General features: G+C 43.2%; 1 protein-coding gene across 5 annotated transcripts in view; it reads right to left on the reverse strand.

Moving 5' to 3' along the window:
* The window catches only part of LOC138672775 (cytospin-B-like), a 461,361-nt gene that overhangs the window by 359,664 nt on the left and 77,396 nt on the right, over nt 1-24,301 (reverse strand). For all 5 annotated transcript variants that reach the window (XR_011319773.1, XM_069761119.1, XM_069761120.1 and 2 more), the window contains exons 2-3: nt 22,274-22,839; nt 5,982-6,131 (exon numbers count right to left, since the gene is read on the reverse strand). Coding sequence is in view for 4 of the 5 variants with exons in the window: in XM_069761119.1 (XP_069617220.1) it covers nt 5,982-6,128 (147 nt within the window). In the remaining variant the exon portion in view is untranslated. The remainder of the gene's footprint in view (nt 1-5,981; nt 6,132-22,273; nt 22,840-24,301) is intronic.

Consider the following 24,301-nt stretch of genomic DNA (forward strand, 5'->3'; position numbering starts at 1 on the left):
GTGAGTATATAACTATTTTTTATTTTAATTATTTTTTTAACAGGGATATGGGCCCACACTGCTGTATACTACATGGGCTATGTTAAGATACCACGTGGCTCTGTGCTGTGTACTACATAGGCAGTGTTATATACTATGTTGGCTGTGTGATATACTCCGTGGGCTGTGCTAGATATTACGTGGCCACTGTTATATACTGTGTGGGCAGTGTTATATACTATGTTACTGGACAATATACTACGTGACTGGGCAATATACTACGTGGCTGTGCTATATACTATGTGGCTGGGTAATATACTACGAGGCTCTGTGCTGTATACTACGTGGCTGGGCAATATACTGCGTGACTGGGCAATATACTATGTGGATGGGCAATATACCATGTGTGTCTGTGCTGTATACCAGGGGTGTCAAACTGCATTCCTCGAGGGCCGCAAACCATGCATGTTTTCAAGATTTCCTTAGCATTGCACAAGGTGCTGCAATCATTATGTGTGTAGGTGGTTAAATTATCACCTGTGCAGTACAAGGAAATCCTGAAAACATGACCTGGTTGCAGCCCTCGAGGAATGCAGTTTGACACCCCTGCTGTATACTACGTGGCTCTGTGCAATATACTACGTAACTGGGCAATATACTACGTGGCTGGGCAATATACTACGTGGCTGGGCAATATACTACGTGGCTGGGCAATATACTACGTGGCTGGGCAATATACTACATGGGCTGTGCAATATACTACGTGGACATGCATATTCTAGAATACCCGATGCGTTAGAACCGGGCCACCATCTAGTCATTCTAATAAATGTTATAGGTTCAAATATATAATCATATTGCGAAATCTTGTCTCTTCCGATGGTCCTCGGCTGGCTCTTCACGTTTTCTCTGTGATTTGGGCAGCATGAATTGAGTAACAGGGCCCCTTTAAGATCTCTACAATGATCAATGACTCAGTAGTCTGCTATTCCTGACTGCAGTTTCCAAGCACCCTTAGGGCACTGTCAGGCGGCCATATAACAAGGACGATGATCGCATCGCAGTGCGTGGACTGGCCGTCGGCTCTCCTGACAAGAACGTGGTTATAAATACATGCTGTCACTTTCTGATCAGGAGAGCCGCTGGACAGTCAGTCCACTGCGATACGATCGTCGTCTGTGTTATACAGTCGTCTGACTACGACCTTAGGGTTATTCACAGGTGGAGTTTTTGCAGCAGAAATTTCTGCATATCTTGGTAGGGAAAACGCTGCAAAAAAAAAAAAAAAAAAAAAAAATCGGTGCATTTTTGTCACGTTTTTGCAGATTTTTCTCAACCAATTAGTCTTTGTTCATACGTTGCATTTTTCCTGCAGCTAAAACCTGATCTCTTGGCAGTAAAGTTTCTGCCAAAATGCAGGTTTTGCTGCTTTTCTTGATTCCTTTTTCTGGATCCCAAACTTCAGCTTTGCTTCTGAGTTGCCCGCCAGGGTCGTGGGGTACTCGGTACCAGGTCTGGTACTCACAGGGGGATGTCAAGGTGGCGGCGAACTGGCCCGTGGCCCTGGGCACCCATGTAAAAGGGAAAGTCTTTAAAAGGGATTTGGTGAATAAAGTTTGTATAAGTTCATGACGCCACCTGTGGTTTTCAGTCAGTAGGGACCGACGTCGTTTAAAGGGGTTCTCTGGGGTGATGCTACTGCAGCTAGATGGTGACACTTCCCACAGGTGAAGCGGGGTCCCCAGGGCTCCCAAGGTGTATGGCACAGATAGTGTGGTGGATGGTATAGTAAAGAACCAGGACCCAGGTTTGCAGTTTTCACCTGGTTTACTGATGGTAGCAGTCAGCCTCAGTCCAGGGTACCAAGTGCAGGGGTAGCTGTGGTCCGGCCGGCTTGGAGGCAATAGGGGATCCCTCTCCCAGGTAAGGTCCGTAAAGCCTTTCCTATTTGCGCTAGCTTGCGAGGTCCCTGCTGCTTGTAGCTTGCTGGCAAGGTACCCTCTCTCTCCTGTCCTAAGACAGATGTCTGGACGGTGGGCAGTTTGAGCCGTTTTATAGGGTCTCTATCATTACCCGGGTTCTTCAGGTTGCTACTTCACCTCAGACTTGGTGTGGTCAATTAACATACAGTCCTATGCCCTCCGGTTCGGTCGCGTGTCCTGGAGAACAACATGACCTAGTGCTCCCAGTTTCTGCGCTCTGGGTCTGAGGGTGTCCTGTCGCCGTTCCCCTCTGAGCCCCCTTCTCCACTGTGCTCCTTTCCTCTTTAGCTCCACTACAATACAATCCTTCAGGTTCTCTCTTCCTTTTCCAGGGGCTGCAGCTCCCATGTGGCTGCTCGGCCCCACTGTGTGTTCCAGATGTCCTTCTCCTATCTCTCCCTCCAACAGACTAACTCGCTCTTCCTCCAGACTAGTATGCCTATAGCTTAGGGAAGCTCCCCTGTATCCGGGTTCAGAGCTCCCCCTTCTGGCCTGGATTCAGAACATGTTGTATTTAAGTGCTTACCTGGTAAAGAGAATCCTCCTTGCCTCCAAGCATGATATCACCCTCCCCGAAAAAAAGGCGACATCACAGTAACAAACTATTACCTGGGGTGTTACACTTCCACCTTGCAAGCATGAACAGTACAAGGCGTTAGGCCACCAATGCAACATCGACTTATGTGAAACCATAAAATATTTTAGGAAAAAGGAATTGATCAAATTATTTAGGGGAAAGTTTTTTTTTCAGACAAAAAAAAAAAAAGAAAAAAAAAAGAGACTTCTGAACAAAGAGCAGACTTGAACTAAGGTTATACAAGCTCATAAAAAAAAAATACACAATTGCAATTGTAAAAACAGCGGAGTAACAGCACGTTCGCTCTGCCGGCACCATTTTAGTCTATGGCCCAGTCGGCGCATACATGCACATTATGTTTTGCGGGAGGTTCAGACGTATGCCCCGATTGTGAGACCAAGCATGTCCCTAAACGCAATGTGAAATCGCCCCAACACTTCATTAATTAAACAACTAATACTAACATCCATGTTCTTGTGAGGATACCAAGACATCAAGGTTTTTGCGGTTTTTTTTTTGTTTGTTTCTATGGATGAAAAAATGCTGAAAGAATTGACATGCTGCAGATTTAAAGGGAACCTGTCACCATAAATAACGCTGTTAACCTGCAGATATGTGGTTAATCTGCAGGTTAAGGCCGGGTTCCCATTAGCTCATAGCTTAAGATGATTCTCTCATGTGAGAGCATGTTCTAATGACACTAGGCTCCAGATCTGCTATGAGCATGATCCGAGCGTCAGTGCTTCGTGATCCCATCCTCTTACATCAGAGAATCTGAGCACAGCTGCAGAGGAGACGTAGAAAGTAATTTCTCCATTTCCTCTGCTGCCGGCGTCAGTGGGTATCGCACTGCACTCGGGTGATATCCGAGTGCAGTGCAATGGTTCACACGCACCCATAGACTTATATGGATGAATGCAAAAACAATTGCAGATGTGCGATGTACCATAGAGAAACATTGGGGCGAGTGTAATATGATTTTGTATCGGAATGCACTCATCCGAATGGATCGCAAGTGGAAAATGATCTTTTTTCTTTCTGCCAACATTCGGTATTCAGTTATAGGGGCGGCACTGTTCAGTCACCGCTCTGAGTATACAGAGCAGTCGCTGTAACCGCTCCCCCAACCCTGACTAACACACCCTGTACATTGCAGTTGGCTGTTAGTCAGGGCTGGGGGGCACTTACAGCAGCCGATCTGTATACTCAAAGCGGAGACTGAACAGTGCCACCCCTATGGCCACATTCATAATTCACTATTTGGACAATATTTTACCTCAGTATTTGTAAGACAAAACCAGCAGTGGAACAATCAGAGGAAAAGTATAATAGAAACATATGCACCACTTGTATTTATCACCCACTCCTGGTTTTGGCTTAGGCTAGTTTCACACTAGCGTTTTGAGGAGCTGCGGAGGGCTGCGGACTTCTTCCGTGAAGCCCCGCCCTTGGCCGCACCTCCGCCGCTAGCTCCGCCTACTTCTGCATGCAGCGTGCATACCTATCTTTAACATTAGGTACGCAGGTCGCGCGGCTGTATGTGGATCCTTCCGCATGCGTCGTTTTGATGATGCTAAGAAAAAAAAGAAATTGCAACCAGCTAAGTCCTACGCTGGTCGCCGCATCGTCAAAACGACGCATGCGGAAGCATCCGCATACAGCCGCACGACCTGCGTGCCTAATGTTAAAGATAGGTACGCAGGTCGCATGTGGAAGTAGGCGGAGATGCGGCCGAGGGCGGGGCTTCACGGAGGAAGTCCGCAGCCCTCTGCAGCTCCTCAAAATGCTAATGTGAAACCGGCCTTACAAATACTGAGGTAAAAAAATTCACCAAATACTGAATGTGTGAACATAGCCTATAACTGAATACCGAATGCTGGCAGGGAGAATAAAAGATCATTCTCTCCCTGCTGCGTGCAGGCACTGGACAGCATAATAATGCTAGTAAGGCCGGGATCACACATGCGAGAAACATGTCCGTGTCTCGCATGTGAAATCCAAGCTCTTGCGCCGGCACTCCAGAGAGGAGAGTGCGGCCGCATAGCAACACATGGAGCCGCACGCTCCACTCCACAATGCCGGCGCCAAAGCTTGGATTTGACATGCGAGACACGGACGTGTTTCTCGCATGTGTGATCCCGGCCTAACCTGCAGACTAAATCGCGTTATTTCTGGTAACAGGTTCCCTTTAAATTTGCCACAAGTCTGCAAGGAAAATTAAGCAACTTGTGGATGAGATTTCCGGAATCTCATTCACTTTTCTGGCCCTAGGAAACTCTTTAAGTTTTGCAACAAATCTGCAACGTGTGCACAGGCCCTTATGCAATTTACCAACAGCTTCTCTGAAAAAGGACCGAAGTCCAGGTCCGTTATAATGCAGTAATTGTGTTGATTAAAACCGTCACAGTTTTTCTGTTGCTAATTTCAGGATGCGATGTAGGAGCTCAGAGAACAGTGGGGGGGAATTTACTTACAGCAGCATTTTTTTTTTTACACCAGTCCATCTAACAAACCTGTAAAGTGCATTTAATTCATTGCTGTGCATGCACTAGAAAATCAAATGTAGGCCAGCCAATGCACTGGTGTAGAATTTCTGGTGCAAATGATAATAAATCTGTCAGACTGTGTGGCCCACACCTTCCACTAAGCTAACGGATCTATCACATTGAATACTTCCAAATATTATGTGTGTGGGCAAATCAAAGGCATTGGAAGATTTAGCTGACCACATCTGATCTGGTCATCCACTATTTTATTCCTCTGCACTGGTCTGATCACTAGGTGTATGGAGATCTGCATTGTTAGTGACCCTTGTTTTTGCAGCAACCTATGAGGTTATGAGCCCACGTTGTGGAGTAGGGTGCAGATTTTTTCGCACCTTTTTTGTAAAATCCGCAGGTAAGAACGCACTGCGTTTTATCTGCGGATTTACCTCGGTAATCATGCAGATTTTGTGCGGATTCCACCTGCGGTTTTACACCTGCGGATTCCTATTGTGGAGCAGGTGGTGTAAACCGCTGTGGAATCCGCACAAAGAATTGACATGCTGCGGAAAATACAACGCAGCGTTTCTGTGCGGTATTTTCCGCACCATGGGCACTGCGGATTTCATTTCCCATACGTTAACATGGTACTGTACAACGCATGGAAAACTGCTGCGAATCTGCAGCGGCCAATCCGCAGCAAAATCCGCAACGTGTGCACATAGCCTAAAAGATTTTAATCTTTTGCGCTGCCTAAAGTTTCACAAGGAACAGTCCTATGCATGTAAGTTGGCAGAAGTCCTCTGAGTAAGCTACGAAATAACACCTGAAATAAGTAAGGGAAAAGTCCATTGTTATAAGATGTCACTAAAATATTTCAGCAATTTTCAACTGCTAGGGATAATGTAATATGTGGAAGATCTGATTAGTGTATATACAATATTCCATCGTTCTTGTTACCTTACTTAGCCGGGACTCAAATGCAAGTGAATTAGTTGATCTAGACGTTCTCATCCCGAAGGCAATAGTTGGAATAGCTTTCGCCCTCTCTGTCCCATGGTTTCCTTGCTTGTTCTGTACATTTATAGACCGTGCAGAGCTCTTCATACCCTACGGATACAAAAATTTTGAAATAACATTTAGATTACCCATGGTCTATTCCACAAGTTGGAAAAAAAAATTAATAAGCTAGTGATAAGCAATTTATCAATTCAAAATTGAAAAAAAAAAAAAAAAGTTTTCTTAAACTGGTCACTTTTTTATTCTTCTTAAAAAAAAATTAAAACTTGAAAGAGTTCACACAACCAGAAGACAAAATTAAAGAAATGATACAAGTAACCCGTGTGATGTTTACACAACTTGTACAAAAGACTGGGTCCTTACCCAGTGAACCCACTTTAAAGAGAACCTGTCAGCACGTTTTTAGGAAAGGGTCTAGTACTATGGCTGTATAGTTGCTTGTTCCCTATTAATCCCACCTTGGACAACATCTGCAAGGAGTTTGTATGTTCTACCCGTGTTTGCGTGGGTTTCCTCTGGGTACTCCAGTTTCCTCCCACACTCCAAAAGACATAGTGATAATGAATCTAGATTGTGAGCCCCAATGGGGACAGTGCTGCTGATGTTTATAAAGCTCTATGGAATTAATGACGTTACGTGTGCCGCCCGTGTGCCGACTGGGTACCACACGGAGCGTGCAGGAGACAGCGCTAGAGATAAGCGCTGTCCCCTGCATCTGGTGCTGAAGCCGCCATTCATATCTTCTGTCCAGCAGCATTTGCTGGAGAGAAGATATGAAAAATCCTTTTTGTTTTTGTTTTTTCATGTTTAAAATAAAGATTCCTGTCCCCACCCCCCTCCCACCCCCTGTGCGCCCGCCCGCTGTTAATGAAATACTCACCCGGCTCCCTCGCAGCGTCCGGTCCTGGCCGCAGCTTCTCCTGTATGAGCGATCATGTGGTGCTGCCCATTACAGTGATGAATATGCGGCTCCACCCCTATAAGGGATCTTTATTTTAAACACGAAAAAACAAAAAAAAAGGATTTTTCATATCTTCTCTCCAGCAAACGCTGCTGGACAGAAGATATTAATGGCGGCTTCAGCACCACGTGGGGGGGACAGCGCTTACTGTAGCGCTGTCTCCTGCACGGCACACGGACCGCGTCCGTGTGCGGTACGTGTTTTACACGGACCCATTGACTTTAATGGGTCTGTGTAATCCGTGCGCTCCCACGAACACTGACATGTCTCCGTGTTTTGCACACGGACACACGGTCCGTGAAAACACGCTGACATGTGCAGAGACACATTGATTTCAATGTGTCTACGTGAGTCAGTGTCTCCGGTACGTGAGGAAAGTGTCACCTCATGTACCGGAGCCACTGACGTGTGAAACCGGCCTCAGTGGTAAAATTTCTTTTATATGCTGTAATTTGTGTTAATTTATGGAAAAAAAAAAAGGAAATTTGGCAAAAATTTTGAACATTTTGCACTTTTCAAACTTTTAATTTTTTTACCCTTAAATCAGAGAGTGGTGTCACACAAAATAGTTAAAAAATTACATTTCTCACATGTCGACTTTACATCAGCACAATTTTGGAAACAATCTTTTTTTGTTAGGACATTAGAAGGGTTAAAAGTTGCCCAGCGATTTCTTATTTTTCCAACAAAATTTACAAAACCATTTTTTTAGGGACTACCTCACATTTGAAGTGAGTTTGGGGAGTCAATATAACAGAAAATACCCCAAAGTAACACTATTCTAAAAAACTGCACTCCTCAAGGTGCGCAAAACCACATTGAAGAAGTTTATTAACCCTTCAGGTGCTTCACGAGAACTAAAGCAATGTGGAAGAAAAAAACTTACATTTTACTTTTTTCACAAAAAATTTATTTGGAACCAAATTTTTTTAGTTTCACAAGGGTATCAGGAGAAAATGGACCCCAAAATTTGTTGTGCAATTTCTCCTGAGTATGCCATTACCCCGTATGTGGGGGAAAGCCACTGTTTGGGCGCATGGCAGGGCTCAGAAGGGAGGGAGCACCATTTGACTTTTTCAACGCAAAATTGGCTGGAATCAATGGTGGGTGCCATGTCGCGTTTGGAGACCCCTGATGTACATAAACAGTGGAATCCCCCCAATTCTAACTCCAACCATCCACGAGAGAAGTCCGCCTCCTGGTCTGGGATGGCGGGAATCGGAGAAGGGACTGCCCATGGAAGAGAACGTGGGATCAGCAGGAAGGTGCAGCTCAGAACCCGGGCAACAAGATGGCGAGAGGAGGTCACACGGAGGATGGGGAGGAAGCAGGAAGCTGCCCCAGCCAATGGGAGAAGAGAGAAGACCAGCCGTCAGCAATGAACCCGGAGGTTCTTGGAGCCGTTGTGGAGGAGCTATGCTGTCAGCTCCGGCGGTCCTAGTTCCATGCTGCAGAGAGAATGGGAGCAGCAGAGGAGCAAGCTTCCGATATCCCAGCCCGCAACGGAGGAGTCTGACACCGGAGACTCTGTGGCAGCAGGTAAGGAGACCGACTCTGCCCCGGTAGCCGAGGACACCCTCATAGGACCTTTTGATGCACCGACACCCCCACCACCCGGCCGGGTATACAGCCATATTGATTGGGAGCAGCCCTCGGGTATCGTACACACCTCCACAGCCCCGCTGCAGCCAACAAGAGAGCTCCAGGAAGTGCGTGGAGAATGGGTGACATTCCGGTGGGAGCACTCTGGCACCGATCTGATAGGATTCCCCGGGGAAGCCCAGGCTGAGGGAGAATATCTGGAGGTCATGAGCCAGGAGGAATATTGCTGCCAGCAAACGCTCAAATGGGAGCAGGAGGATAGGGAGCGGGACCTCCGGCACAGGGCCATAGAGGAGAGGAACCTGCGGGCTAAGGCTCAGACCTGAAAAATTAAACATGAAGAACGGGGCCCGGAGACAAGGCACAGCGGTGGCCTTTCGCATAAAGGCTGGCTGGGGATTCATTAAGGAACCTGGAGTGCAGGCAGAAGTTTTTGTCAACGTGACGTGGAATCCTACCTTCTAGAGGGACACCCGGATAGGGACCTCTACCCAGGGGATCGTGTCACCTACACCCGACACTGGGGTGAAAAAGGGTTGTATGCGCTGCATGTCCACAAATGCATACCGAAAGGGGCAGCACGCAGGTCACCCGCAAATGATTCAGAGCCACAGCCAGCTCCATTACCTGGAAAGGTAACCTCTACACCTGCAACCGCAAGGGAACCAACCACCGTGTGTTCCAGGGCTATGCAGGCCACAGTGGAGATGCACTCTAGGAGCACCCAGACTACCATAGTGGGTACCTACCAATCTTTTGCTTTTATCATATAAAGAATGGCCTTAAAGATGGCACTTCCCAAACTTCATGAAAACCCTACAAGGGGCGCAGGCACCACCTATACAGGTCATGTATTGATTCATATACACTTTTTTTTACTCCTTATATATGAGCACATCTGTCTATGAGGCTTTACTACAGACTCAACTCATCCTTTGTTATATATCATGCTATTAATTAATCCTGCTGCACTTTATTTCATTGTGCTATGAGCCAGGGATGCCAAAATTGATTTGCACTATGCCAATGTATTTATTCAGCACTAAGCACTTTTTTTAGGCTATCCACAAATGGCTATATATGCACTAGGCACTTTTTTGCAGCCCTTGGTTTGAGAGGCTAGGGGTGTATATTTGGTTAGTAAGATATACCGTACTTGCACTAGACAGTTTGTTTAGTTAAAAAGGGTGTATGTTCAGCTGGTAGGAGTTTTTTTTGTTTTTTCTTCAGGTCCATGTGGCATTCTAATTGTTGTTTTGCAAACCTTAGGGTATGTGTCCACGGGCCGCATTACATCCGGAATAGCTGCGGATTGAACGCAGCGTCCAGATGTTACAGCATAGTGGAGGGGATTTTATGAAATCCCGTCTCCATTATGCATGCGAACACGCACCCGGCGGCCCTGCGTTTCCGGACATGCGGCGCCTCTTTTTAGAGCACAGCATGTCCATTTACCTTGCGATGACGCTGCATCGCCGCAAGGTAAAACACAGGGTCCTATGTGTGGGGTGCGATGAATCCGGATGTGTGCAATGAACAAATCCGGAATTACCGCGTCTACAGAAGGGGGCGGCGCTTTGGGCGGAGCGAGTTTTCCGCTCCGTCCAAAGCGCCAGCCATCCTGAATGTGGACACATACCCTTATACACATTCAATCTGTAACTTCACTAGATATTTATTTAAAGGACCTTGAGTATATACTTTTCATATTGATGCATACTTGTATATGGCGGTACTATTTTTTGCATTTGTATCTCTATTTGTATTCTTTTAATGTGATTACTAAATAAAGATGTATTGATTATTTTTTTGAACATTTGGCATTGGCTTCCATTGATTGTACAACTTTTTGTTTTACCTGGCATAAGACTGAACTCCCGGCAAGGAGACTGAAATGTCCAGGTATACCCCTGGAAACATCGGGATTAGACTGTAAGTTGAAAGTTCATTTAACCTGGCAAGGTTTCTGTTTGAAAAGTTGATTTGTTTAAAGAGACACTGAAGCCATGGACAGTGAGTGGTCGGAACTGTCATGTAAATAGTTGGCACTTCTTAAGGTGCTTTCTACTGGTTTTACATATAACACATGAAGAAACTGTTTATTGTTTGCACTAAAGTTATTGCCTTAAAGTGACCAAGAACAAAAACCCGTTTGGCATAGCTGAAGAAGTGGTCCAGAGAGGAGACCAGTGATGCCTTGCAGCACGCCCAACACCTACGTTGGGGGTTTGGAGCGGGACCCCCATGCTACTGTTGTTGGTGAGAGGAGCCTCACAACTTGCTGAATAATTATTATATTATATGATATAATAAAGACTTTGTTAATGTGATGTTGAAATACTTGAATGTTTGCTCCTTTTAAATGCTGCACTACCTCAGTTTAGAAAATGTTGACCTTGTTGCACTTTGTTTAACAAAGTGTTAATCTTTAATATTGCTAGAAAAGAACACCTGTAAAAGGGAAAATACATCATAGTTTATATGTCAGACAGAATGCACAAGTAATATTTGGTATTACAGAGAGTTCTATATTTTTTGGTAAAGCTAATGTTTTGCACTTGTAATATATGTTCCAGCAACGATTAAAGCAAAAAATAACCTCCTATAAAGGGAAGAAAAAGTTTACATAACCTGTTACCGGTTTTCAAAAATGTTTTGCAATATCTAAGTACTGGATATAATGGGGGTGGGTTTGGGTTGTGTAACTCCACGGGTAACCGATTGTTGCAGTGGTATTGCCTCCCTCACGGGGAGGGTGATGCCATGTCTGGAAGCGAGGAAAGATCCCTTTAGCACTTTAGAAGGTAACACATGCATACAACACTGTTCTGACTCCAGGCCAGAAGGGGGAGCTCTGATCCAGTTTGTGGGTGGCTTCCCTATATATATTTTGGCTGGAGGAGGAGTTCGTCACTCTGTCTGAAAGAGTCAGGGAGAGAGCTGGAGCAGCGCAGATGTGAGGTACTGCAGCTCCTGTGAGGAAAGTTTGGGCCATGCAGACACGTGTTTCTGCAACTCCGGGGAAGAGAAGAGAGGAACAGAGCAGATTGTAGAGAGTGTGAAGGAGGAAGGAGTAAAGGAGAAGTAAAGAGCTGGAGGGGAGCTGCGACTGAGCTTCCTCCACGCTGAAGCGCAGGAAACAGGTGGCCGGAAGACCGAGGTTGTGGTGGTAACTGTATGCCCCACAGCAGAAACTGGCAGACAGGAGATTGCAAGTCGCCTGTCCACCATTACACCCGAAGGCACTGTAGCACATAGAGCCCGGAGTCATCTTAGAGACACCTGTAAAAAGGCTCGAGTTGCCTGCCATGCAGGTAGTGTCCTACCTAAAGGGACAGAGAGAAAGTGAGGACCTTGTGTGAAGCCTTAGGCAGCAAGGAACTACAACACAGCACAGTAAGAAAGGCTTCCAACCCCACCTGGCTAGGGGGATCTCCAAATCACTTTTCCAGGCTGGCCGGACTGCACCATCACCTGTGATCCGTACCCTGGACTATGGCTGCCTACTACCAGTAAAAGGTAGCGAGACTGCAACCTTGTGTGATTTAAAAAGAGAAAACACAGCAGCTTAACAATAAATGGCTTCACCCAACCATGAGTGGAGAAAAAGTTTTGGTGTTATCATCCACATTCTCTGAAAAAAGGCCAAGAAAGCAAAAATTCTGCCGGGTATGTAAACTTTTGCGCACAACTGAATATTACATGCATTTATAGTTTACAACAGTTATGGTCTTTGATCATATAGAGCAGGGGTGGGGATTCTTTTTTCTGCCAAGGGCCATTTGGATATTTATACCATCCTGCGGGGGCCATACAAACTCTGCCCATAAAGTACACCCTGACTCTGGCACTGGTTTCAGGACGTAATCTTTCATTGCATGCCCTTCAGTGTTCAGTAGTGAACATTGCATGTGTGTGCTAACAGACCAAGAAGAAATTAACAAGCTGGTTGGAATCAAAATACACCTCCCTGCCCAAGAATGCGGTCCCTGAGAATCTGCTTGGGGGCCTGATTAAAGGTCATCAAGGGCCATAAATGGCCCTGGGGCCTGAGGTTCCCCACCCCTGATATAAAGCGACCATGTAATGTTCTGATGGAAGAATTGCAGAATACGATGGCTTTGATCCTGCATTCTGTGAAAAATGGAGCAGTATTGGCGTGGCGTAAATTAAAACATATCACCTATCCATAGATGTTGGGTGTCTGACTGCTTAGACCCCACTAATCACAAGTATACTAGTACCGTATGAATGACTGGATGGAGCTGAAGTTGTACTGTACTTGATTATCTCAACCACGACTTCAATTAATATGCATACAAGACCCAGTTTTCGTGATCTTTTCTTATCCCAGTTAGAAGATCTCCAGCACTCGGAAAGTTATCACCTATTGTAAATTGCTATAGTAAAAAAGTTGCAACTTTTTTTTCCATTTTTACATTTTTAGTACACTTTATCAAAATAAAGTGATAAGCAACATCATGAGTGTCTGTTATCAGCATCGTCTCGATAGATTGCATCCCTAAATCAGCAATTTTCCAGCGTACTACCGTACAAATGAGATAACTGTTCAGCTCTGTATTTCCAAAGTGCTTTTAATCAATTATTCTGATGTAAAGCAGAAAACTTCTGAGTACAAATTCTTCAAAAGTATTTGCATAAAATGAAAGAAGCATGTATTCTAGAAATGTTTCAATTGATGCACAATATTATACAAAGCAAAAAAAGGGGTGACACAGACATCATTTAACGAGCAGCAACAGGGCTTACAAAAAATTTTAAGGTCAAACGGCAGCCCGGGGCCAAATATGCTTTTAAAAACTTTTAAAGAACTTTTTTTGTACTTGTGTGTAGCGTTTTTGCAAATAGCTTTGGGCATCCAGGAATCTCTCCAAAGTACAGCTCACCCCAATTAACATGTAGAAATATTTTTCCTCCCCAGTGCCTGGGACCAATCTCCCTTAGTAAATTTAGGATTAAATTGACACATCCTTTAAATATGAGAAGAGTCAGACCACAGACTATAAGGCATTGTTTACAAAGATTTTTCAGGTCAGAAAAATCTGGTGCATATTTGTAGCAGAATCCACTGCTAAAGTTCAAAATTGACCTCTTGGAATTTCTGCAGACTTACATCTTACCAGTCGTGAGCGCACACTTAGACTAACCCAATTTAATAGACCAATCCATTAGTAGCTTCTCACCATGGATTCTGGAAGAAATCTGCACAGACAAGGCTTCAATAAGTGACTCTTTTTTTTTTTTTTTTAATCTGCAGGATAAAAATCAAATGACTGCATGAATTTACAACTGGAAACACTGGGAAGCATTTTGTGGGGGGAAAGAATGTCAAGTGGATTTTGGAGCATAATATCCTAAAAGAACAAAATGAAAAGCTGGAGATTAATCACCTTTCCTAGAGTGCTCAGTAACTAATCTGTCCAGTTCTGCCAGAAAGATACAAGGGACTATTTGTAATGCTCTTATATGTGATTGTGCTCGCCATAAAGTAACATTTTGGTGCAGGACCTGTTCATGCTGCATGGCCTGCGTGAAGGAGTGTTGCTGTCATGCACATTTGTGTTCCACAATTAGGCCAGCGTCACACAACGTATAAAAAAAAATAAATAAATAAATATCGGTCCGTTTTTCACAGCCGGAATTTGCAGAAATGGTCCTGGACAGTGATCTGTATGTCATCCGTGTGCAATGCGAGGATGCAATTTTTTTTCTCATCGAAATATCCGTGTGACATCCGTATGTCATCCGTATGGCAAGATTTTGTAGCCGGCTTGCAAAATGGACATATAATGGATCCATGGCCTCATATATTCGTGAAAACATATTTACAATATATATATATATATATATATATATATATATATATATATATATATATATATATATATATATATATATATATATATATATATATATATATATATATATATATACACAGTATAGAACCAAAAGTTTGGACACACCTTCTCATTTAAAGATTTTTCTGTATTTTCATGACTGAAAATTGTACATTCACACTGAAGGCATCAAAACTATGAATTAACACATGTGGAATTATATACTTAACAAAAAAGTGTGAAACAACTGAAATTATGTCTTATATTCTAGGTTCTTCAAAGTAGCCACCTTTTGCTTTGATGACTGCCTTGCACACTCTTGGCATTCTCTTGATGAGCTTCAAGAGGTACGGTAGTCACCAGGAATTGTTTTCACTTCACAGGTGTGCCCTGTCAGGTTTAATAAGTGGGATTTCTTGCCTTATAAATGGGGTTGGGACCATCAGTTGTGTTATGCAGAAGTCTGGTGGATACACAGCTGATAGTGCTACTGAATAGACTGTTACAATTTGTATTATGGCAAGAAAAAAGCAGCTAAGTAAAGAAAAACGAGTGTCCATCATTACTTTAAGAAATGAAGATCAGTCAGCCCGGAAAATTGGGAAAACTTTGAAAGTGTCCCCAAGTGCAGTGGCAAAAACCATCAAGCGCTACAAAGAAACTGGCTCACATGAGGACCGCCCCAGGAAAGGAAGACCCAGAGTCACCTCTGCTTCTGACGATAAGTTTATCCAAGTCACCAGCCTCAGAACTCGCAGATTACACAGCTGATAGTCCTACTTAAGAGACTGTTACAATTTGTATTATGGCAAGAAAAAAAGCAGCTAAGTAAAGAAAAACAAGTGGCCATCATTACTTTAAGAAATGAAGGTCAGTCAGTTGGAAAAATTGGAAAACTTTGAAAGTGCAGTGGCAAAAACCATCAAGCCACCATCAAGCCACCATCAACCATCAAGCAGCTAAGTAAAGAAAAACGAGTGTCCATCATTACTTTAAGAAATGAAGATCAGTCAGCCCGGAAAATTGGGAAAACTTTGAAAGTGTCCCCAAGTGCAGTGGCAAAAACCATTAAGCGCTACAAAGAAACTGGCTCACATGAGGACCGCCCCAGGAAAGGAAGACCCAGAGTCACCTCTGCTTCTGAGAATAATTTTATCCGATTCACCAGCCTCAGAAATTGCAGGTTAACAGCAGCTCAGATTAGAGACCAGGTCAATGCCACACAGTTCTAGCAGCAGACACATCTCTACAACAACTGTTAAGAGGAGACTTTGTGCAGCAGGCCTTCATGGTAAAATAGCTGCTAGGAAACCACTGCTAAGGACAGGCAACAAGCAGAACATACTTGTTTAGGCTAAAGAACACAAGGAATGGACATTAGACCAGTGGAAATCTGTGCTTTGGTCTGATGAGTCCAAATTTGAGATCTTTGGTTCCAACCACCGTGTCTTTGTGCAACACAGAAAAGGTGAACGGATGGACTCTACATGCCTGGTTCCCACCGTGAAGCATGGAGGAGGTGTGATGGTTTGGGGGTGCTTTGCTGGTGACACTGTTGGGGATTTATTCAAAATACTGAACCAGCATGGCTACCACAGCATTTTGCAGCGACATGCTATTCCATCCGGTTTGCGTTTAGTTGGACCATCAGTTATTTTTCAACAGGACAATGACCCCAAACACTCCTCCAGGCTGTGTAAGGGCTATTTGACCAAGAAGGAGAGTGATGGGGTGCTACGTCAGATGACCTGGCCTCACAGTCACCAATCGAGATGGTTTGGGGGTGAGCTGGACCGGAGAGTGAAGGCAAAAGGGTCAACAAGTGCCAAGCATCTCTGGGAATTCCTTCAAGATTGTCCGGTGACTACCTCTTGAAGCTCATCAAGAGAATCCCAAGAGTGTGCAAAGCAGTCATCAAAGCAAAAGGTGGCTGCTTTGAAGAACCTAGAATATCAGACAAAATTTCAGTTGTTTCACACTTTTTGTTAAGTACATAATTCCACATGTGTTAATTCATAGTTTTGATGCCTTCAGTGTGAATGTACAATTTTCATAATCATGAACATACAGAAAAATCTTTAAATGAGAAGGTGTGTCCAAACTTTCGGTCTGTACTGTATAAAAATAAATAAATAAATAAAAATCGGTCCGTTTTTCACGGCCGGAAATGTTCCTGGACAGTGATCTGTATGTCATCCGTGTGCAATGCGAGGATGCAATTTTTTTCTCATCAAAGTATCCGTGTGACATCCGTATGTCATCTGTATGGCAAGATTTTGTAGCTGGCTTGCAAAATGGACATATAATGGATCAATGGCCTCATATATTCGTGAAAACATATAGTTTTGGACACACCTCATTTAAAGATTCTTCTGTATTTTCATGACTATGAAAATTGTACATTCACACTGAAGGCATCAAAACTATGAATTAACACATGTGGAATTATATACTTAACCAAAAAGTGTGAAACAACTGAAATTATGTCTTATATTCTAGGTTCTTCAAAGTAGCCACCTTTTGCTTTGATGACTGCCTTGTACACTCTTGGCATTCTCTTGATGAGCTTCAAGAGGTACGGTAGTCACCAGGAATGGTTTTCACTTCACAGGTGGGCCCTGTTAGGTTTAATAAGTGGGATTTCTTGCCTTATAAATGGGGTTGGGACCATCAGTTGTGTTGTGCAGAAGTCTGGTGGATACACAGCTGATAGTCCTACTTAAGAGACTGTTACAATTTGTATTATGGCAAGAAAAAAAGCAGCTAAGTAAAGAAAAACAAGTGGCCATCATTACTTTAAGAAATGAAGGTCAGTCAGTTGGAAAAATTGGAAAACTTTGAAAGTGCAGTGGCAAAAACCATCAAGCGCTACAAAGAAACTGGCTCACATGAGGACCGCCCCAGGAAAGGAAGACCCAGAGTCACCTCTGCTTCTGACGATAAGTTTATCCAAGTCACCAGCCTCAGAACTCGCAGATTAACAGCAGCTCAGATTAGAGACCAGGTCAATGCCACACATAGTTCTTGCAGCAGACACATCTCTACAACAACTGTTAAGAGGAGACTTTGTGCAGCAGGCCTTCATGGTAAAATAGCTGCTAGGAAACCACTGCTAAGGACAGGCAACAAGCAGAAGAGACTTCTTTAGGCTAAAGAACACAATAAATGGACATTAGACCAGTGGAAATCTGTGCTTTGGTCTGATGAGTCCAAATTTAAGATCTTTGGTTCCAACCACTGTGTCTTTGTGCGACGCAGAAAAGGTGAACGGAAGGACTCTATATGCCTGGTTCCCACCGTGAAGCATTGAGGAGGAGGTGTGATGGTGTGGGGGTGCGGCCAAAAACATCGTTGTATGCTAAATTGCAATATAAATGTGGCCCCATTTACTTGCATTAGGGAGCAGTCAGAAATACATAAAGCTGTCACGCTCTAGTCAGGAGAGGTGTCGGCCAGTCTGTGCATTGCGGTCCGATCTCACTTAGATTTATACGGCCTGCTGACTGCGCCATTGTGCTGTGACAGTGAGAAAGTATAACAATTTAGGGATTTATTACACTGATGTCTAATTTATTTGGTATATACATACACTATACAACAGCACTCTGCAATTAATGAATACACACATTCCACTTTTGCTACGCACTACCCTTAATATCTACAGCTGGAGCCAAATGGCTACACATGGAAAAAACCTAAATATTAAACAGCAGAATTAAACCTTTTTCCACCTGCTTAAAAAATAAAGGTTTGTGCCATTAAATAATTCACCTTGTTCCACAAAAAGATCGCAGAAGCCGGCGTCCAAAAAGTCCTGGATCCAGCTGGACATTCCCAGATCTGGGTAGGTGGCATGTCTCTATCTCTACTTTATCTGAGGGGTATTCTGGGGGCATCATTCTGTAAGATTTTTTTAATGTCTGGGACAAATACTGTGTGAGGGTGGGGGAAACTTTGATGGAATCTATTGTGCAGGGGAGCACTTTGGGGACATCATACTGTGTAGAGGACTACATTGTGGGGACATCATACTGTGTAGGGGGAGCACTTTGGGGACATCATACTGTGTAGAGGAATACATTGTGGGGACATCATACTGTGTAGAGGAATACATTGTCGGGACATCATACTGTGTAGGGGGAGCACTTTGGGGACATCATACTGTGTAGAGGAATACATTGTGGGGACATCATAATGTGTAGAGGAATACATTGTGGGGACATCATACTGTGTAGAGGAATACATTGTCGGGACATCATACTGTGTAGGGGGAGCACTTTGGGGACATCATACTGTGTAGAGGAATACATTGTGGGGACATCATACTGTGTAGAGCAGAGGTGGGGAACCTCAGGCCCCAGGGACATTTACAGCCCTCGATTACCTTTTATCAGGCCCCCCGAGCAGATTCTCAGGGTCCGCATTCCTGGGCAGGGAGGTACAGTTAGGGCCAGAAATATTTGGACAGTGACACAATTTTCGCGAGTTGGGCTCTGCATGCCACCACATTGGATTTGAAATGAAACCTCTACAACAGAATTCAAGTGCAGATTGTAACGTTTAATTTGAAGGGTTGAACAAAAATATCTGATAGAAAATGTAGGAATTGTACACATTTCTTTACAAACACTCCACATTTTAGGAGGTCAAAAGTAATTGGACAAATAAACATAACCCAAACAAAATATTTTTATTTTCAATATTTTGTTGCAAATCCTTTGGAGGCAATCACTGCCTTAAGTCTGGAACCCATGGACATCACCAAACGCTGGGTTTCCTCCTTCTTAATGCTTTGCCAGGCCTTTACAGCCGCAGCCTTCAGGTCTTGCTTGTTTGTGGGTCTTTCCGTCTTAAGTCTGGATTTGAGCAAGTGAAATGCATGCTCAATTGGGTTTAGATCTGGAGATTGACTTGGCCATTGCAGAATGTTCCACTTTTTGGCACTCATGAACTCCTGGGTAGCTTTGGCTGTATGCTTGGGGTCATTGTCCATCTGTACTATGAAGCGCCGTCCAATCAACTTTGCAGCATTTGGCTGAATCTGGGCTGAAAGTATATCCCGGTACACTTCAGAATTCATCCGGCTACTCTTGTCTGCTCTTATGTCATCAATAAACACAAGTGACCCAGTGCCATTGAAAGCCATGCATGCCCATGCCATCACGTTGCCTCCACCATGTTTTACAGAGGATGTGGTGTGCCTTGGATCATGTGCCGTTCCCTTTCTTCTCCAAACTTTTTTCTTCCCATCATTCTGGTACAGGTTGATCTTTGTCTCATCTGTCCATAGAATACTTTTCCAGAACTGAGCTGGCTTCTTGAGGTGTTTTTCTGCAAATTTAACTCTGGCCTGTCTATTTTTGGTATTGATGAATGGTTTGCATCTAGATGTGAACCCTTTGTATTTACTGTCATGGAGTCTTCTCTTTACTGTTGACTTAGAGACAGATACACCTACTTCACTGAGAGTGTTCTGGACTTCAGTTGATGTTGTGAACGGGTTCTTCTTCACCAAATTAAGTATGCGGCGATCATCCACCACTGTTGTCATCCGTGGACGCCCAGGCCTTTTTGAGTTCCCAAGCTCACCAGTCAATTCCTTTTTTCTCAGAATGTACCCAACTGTTGATTTTGCTACTCCAAGCATGTCTGCTATCTCTCTGATGGATTTTTTCTTTTTTTTCAGCCTCAGGATGTTCTGCTTCACCTCAATTGAGAGTTCCTTTGACCGCATGTTGTCTGCTCACAGCAACAGCTTCCAAATGCAAAACCACACACCTGGAATCCACCCCTGACCTTTTAACTACTTCATTGATTACAGGTTAACGAGGGAGACGCCTTCAGAGTTAATTGCAGCCCTTAGAGTCCATTGTCCAATTACTTTTGGTCCCTTGAAAAAGAGGACGCTATGCATTACAGAGCTATGATTCCTAAACCCTTTCTCCGATTTGGATGTGGAAACTATCATATTGCAGCTGGGAGTGTGCACTTTCAGCCCATATTATATATATAATTGTATTTCTGAACATGTTTTTGTAAACAGCTAAAATAACAAAACTTGTGTCACTGTCCAAATATTTCTGGCCCTAACTGTATATTTTGATTACAACCAGCTTATTAATTTCTTCTTGCTCTGTTAGTACACACATGCAGTGTTCACTACTGAAGGGCATGCAATAAAAGATTACGTCCTGAAACCAGTGCCAGAGTCAGGATGTACTTTGTGAGCGGAGTTTGTACGGCCCCTAAAGGATGGTATAAATATCCAAATGGCCCTTGGCAGAAAAAAAGATTCCCCACCCCTGGTGTAGAGGAATACATTGTGGGGGCATCATACTGTGTGGAGAGGTCATATTGTCTGGTGGTCACAAAATGGATAATGTACTGTGTGTGAAGACTAAGGAGCTTGATTTGCGTTATTTCTATGTGGATGCATATAAAGGATTGTGCGAGGTTGGAAACGTGGATCAATGTAAAAAAGATAAATTATTTGTCTCTGCTTGTGTCACAATTTGCGTCTCTCTTTCCAAGTTGGGAGATATGCCTCAAGGACCAAAATGGCTGAATCCCTTCAGGGTAAATATTCTTGAGATTTCCTAGAGGACCTTATAAGTAAATATTGAATGCAACCCCAATAACAATAACCTGTAAAAAAAAAACTGCAGAAAAGGCAATGTGCTGCAGAGACCACACAAAAGTAGAAGTGCAGAAATGGCTGATTTATAAAGGGAAGTGTGCAGCTATAAACAGACTGAAAAGATTTCATTAATTAAAGGATATTATTCATACAACTTTTTGTAAGTTGTTTTTTTCCGTCTCTCTGGATCTCTGTTCATGGGCTTATGTACACAGACATTTAATGACTATATGCACAAATCATATAATTAGAGCCCCAAAAAAATATTAATTCTGAAAGATTTGGAAAACCTTTCCTAATTCTTTCGTAGGGAAATCCTTCTTAAATATTAATTGAAGAACTTTAATTGCCAATGAAGAAATATTTCAATATTGATATATTCCAATATTGGAACTAGAAGTAGCAAAAAAAATTACAGTAAAAACAAAAAATACACTATGTGTATCCCTCCAAATCTGGGACCCAATCATGAGTACGAGTATGCCAGAATAAGTATGTCGACCTGTGGATAACATGAACATAAGCCACCGGCATATACGTGATAGGCATTTTATAAATTAATCTCTATGTGTCTGCCTTCTTAATAAATTAATTCAGGCAATGTAATTACAAATGTAAAGGGCTCCAGGTGTAGAAACATAACACTATACAATGCTTTATGATCTGAGACCATGCAATGTAAGACTATGTTCACACTGTTGTTTTCTTGGCCTTTCTGGTATTTTATACAACAAGATTAGATCATTTTTGCTGTAAAAAATATAGAAACCCGAACGAACCCTGTTAAAATCAAAGGGTAATATAGCCTCATATATTCGAAATCAGATTAATTTCACAAACTGCAGACCCAAAAATAAAAAGTAGGCGGCAAAAGCAACCAAAACAGTACAAAAAAATATATATATTTTTTGCTAGATTTCAATGTATTGAGAATGTAACATTCAAAAAGGCCCTTTTAACCGACAAAGAAAAATGACATCGGTATCTCCAAGAAGAAATTCTGGCTGCGCAGCCCGGATTATTAATTACCATTTAGACATGCTGCTATATTTAGTTGCTCTGTGCAAGGACGGAGATTTTACCCTGTGCCACATATGAAGCCGCTATTCATCCTCCTCAATGTCAAACACTCAGGGAACAAATCAGGATGAAGATACAACATTTAAATACTTACAGATACTTCTTGTAGAATATTCTAATTTTCCAAAGGCTATCTGCTCCTTCGTCTCGCTGTCAGCATGTGTACCCCAGACTGAGTATTTCAGTGTTTTCTGTTCTTCATATAGAGGAAAACCACAGTTCAGTAAGAAGCAGGCTGCTTGAGCAATGATTCACATACGGAAGCAGGCTGGCTTCACTAGTTCTCTGGCACTCGGCGGCGTACACAACAGGCAGGCTAATGTAGGGAAAAAATGAATATTTCTTCTGTATCCTCAGGTTTACTCAATCTCAGACACTGTGATCAGGCTAAATTAACTGATGGCTGCGTCAGTAGGAGTACTGCACGTTGTAGATTGCTGGGAGTTGTAGTGCCACCAAAAAGTACAGTGCTACTTTATAAAATTTTGATCCATAGCTTACACAGGCTATGCAGAAAGAGTGTATTTTTTTCATCCAGGAAGTGACCGCCTTCTTCTATGCCGCTGCTTCCTTAGGGGTTGGCCTTATACCGCCTTGTTTTGGGTAACGAGGCAGCTTGCTTCATCCAACACTTTCTGCCACTGTTCTGTCTTCAAACTACTGTATGTAGAAAAAAAGACAAAATATCAGCTCATCATAGTTGTCATGAATACAGGAAAGCATAATCGGTACACGGAAAACGACGCTTGTCCAGCACCAAGCTGTAGAACCACAAGGAAAAAAAATCCAGCACTGAAAAATATTTATGAAAAAATAGAAAATTTTAAGCATGCGAGATGTGCAACCAACATAATATTTATTGCAAAGAGGCATGTAAATAACGTGTAACATAGTAACATAGTTAGTAAGGCCGAAAAAAGACATTTGTCCATCCAGTTCAGCCTATATTCCATCATAATAAATCCCCAGATCTACGTCCTTCTACAGAAGCTAATAATTGTATGATACAATATTGTTCTGCTCCAGGAAGACATCCAGGCCTCTCTTGAACCCCTCGACTGAGTTCGCCATCACCACCTCCTCAGGCAAGCAATTCCAGATTCTCACTGCCCTAACAGTAAAGAATCCTCTTCTATGTTGGTGGAAAAACCTTCTCTCCTCCAGACGCAAAGAATGCCCCCTTGTGCCCGTCACCTTCCTTGGTATAAACAAATCCTCAGTGAGATATTTGTATTGTCCCCTTATATACTTATACATGGTTATTAGTTCGCCCCTCAGTCGTCTTTTTTCTAGACTAAATAATCCTAATTTCGCAAATCTATCTGGGTATTGTAGTTCTCCCATCCCCTTTATTAATTTTGTTGCCCTCCTTTGTACTCTCTCTAGTTCCATTATATCCTTCCTGAGCACTGGTGCCCAAAACTGGACACAGTACTCCATGTGCGGTCTAACTAGGGATTTGTACAGAGGCAGTATAATGCTCTCATCATGTGTATCCAGACCTCTTTTAATGCACCCCATGATCCTGTTTGCCTTGGCAGCTGCTGCCTGGCACTGGCTGCTCCAGGTAAGTTTATCATTAACTAGGATCCCCAAGTCCTTCTCCCTGTCAGATTTACCCAGTGGTTTCCCATTCAGTGTGTAATGGTGACATTGATTCCTTCTTCCCATGTGTATAACCTTACATTTATCATTGTTAAACCTCATCTGCCACCTTTCAGCCCAAGTTTCCAACCTATCCAGATCCATCTGTAGCAGAATACTATCTTCTCTTGTATTAACTGCTTTACATAGTTTTGTATCATCTGCAAATATCGATATTTTACTGTGTAAACCTTCTACCAGATCATTAATGAATATGTTGAAGAGAACAGGTCCCAATACTGACCCCTGCGGTACCCCACTGGTCACAGCGACCCAGTTAGAGACTATACCATTTATAATCACCCTCTGCTTTCTATCACTAAGCCAGTTACTAACCCATTTACACACATTTTCCCCCAGGCCAAGCATTCTCATTTTGTGTACCAACCTCTCGTGCGGCACGGTATCAAACGCTTTGGAAAAATCGAGATATACCACGTCTAATGACTCACCGTGGTCCAGCCTATAGCTTACCTCT

Source organism: Ranitomeya imitator, chromosome 3 (assembly GCF_032444005.1).
Source record: "Ranitomeya imitator isolate aRanImi1 chromosome 3, aRanImi1.pri, whole genome shotgun sequence".
Classification (NCBI taxonomy): domain Eukaryota; kingdom Metazoa; phylum Chordata; class Amphibia; order Anura; family Dendrobatidae; genus Ranitomeya; species Ranitomeya imitator.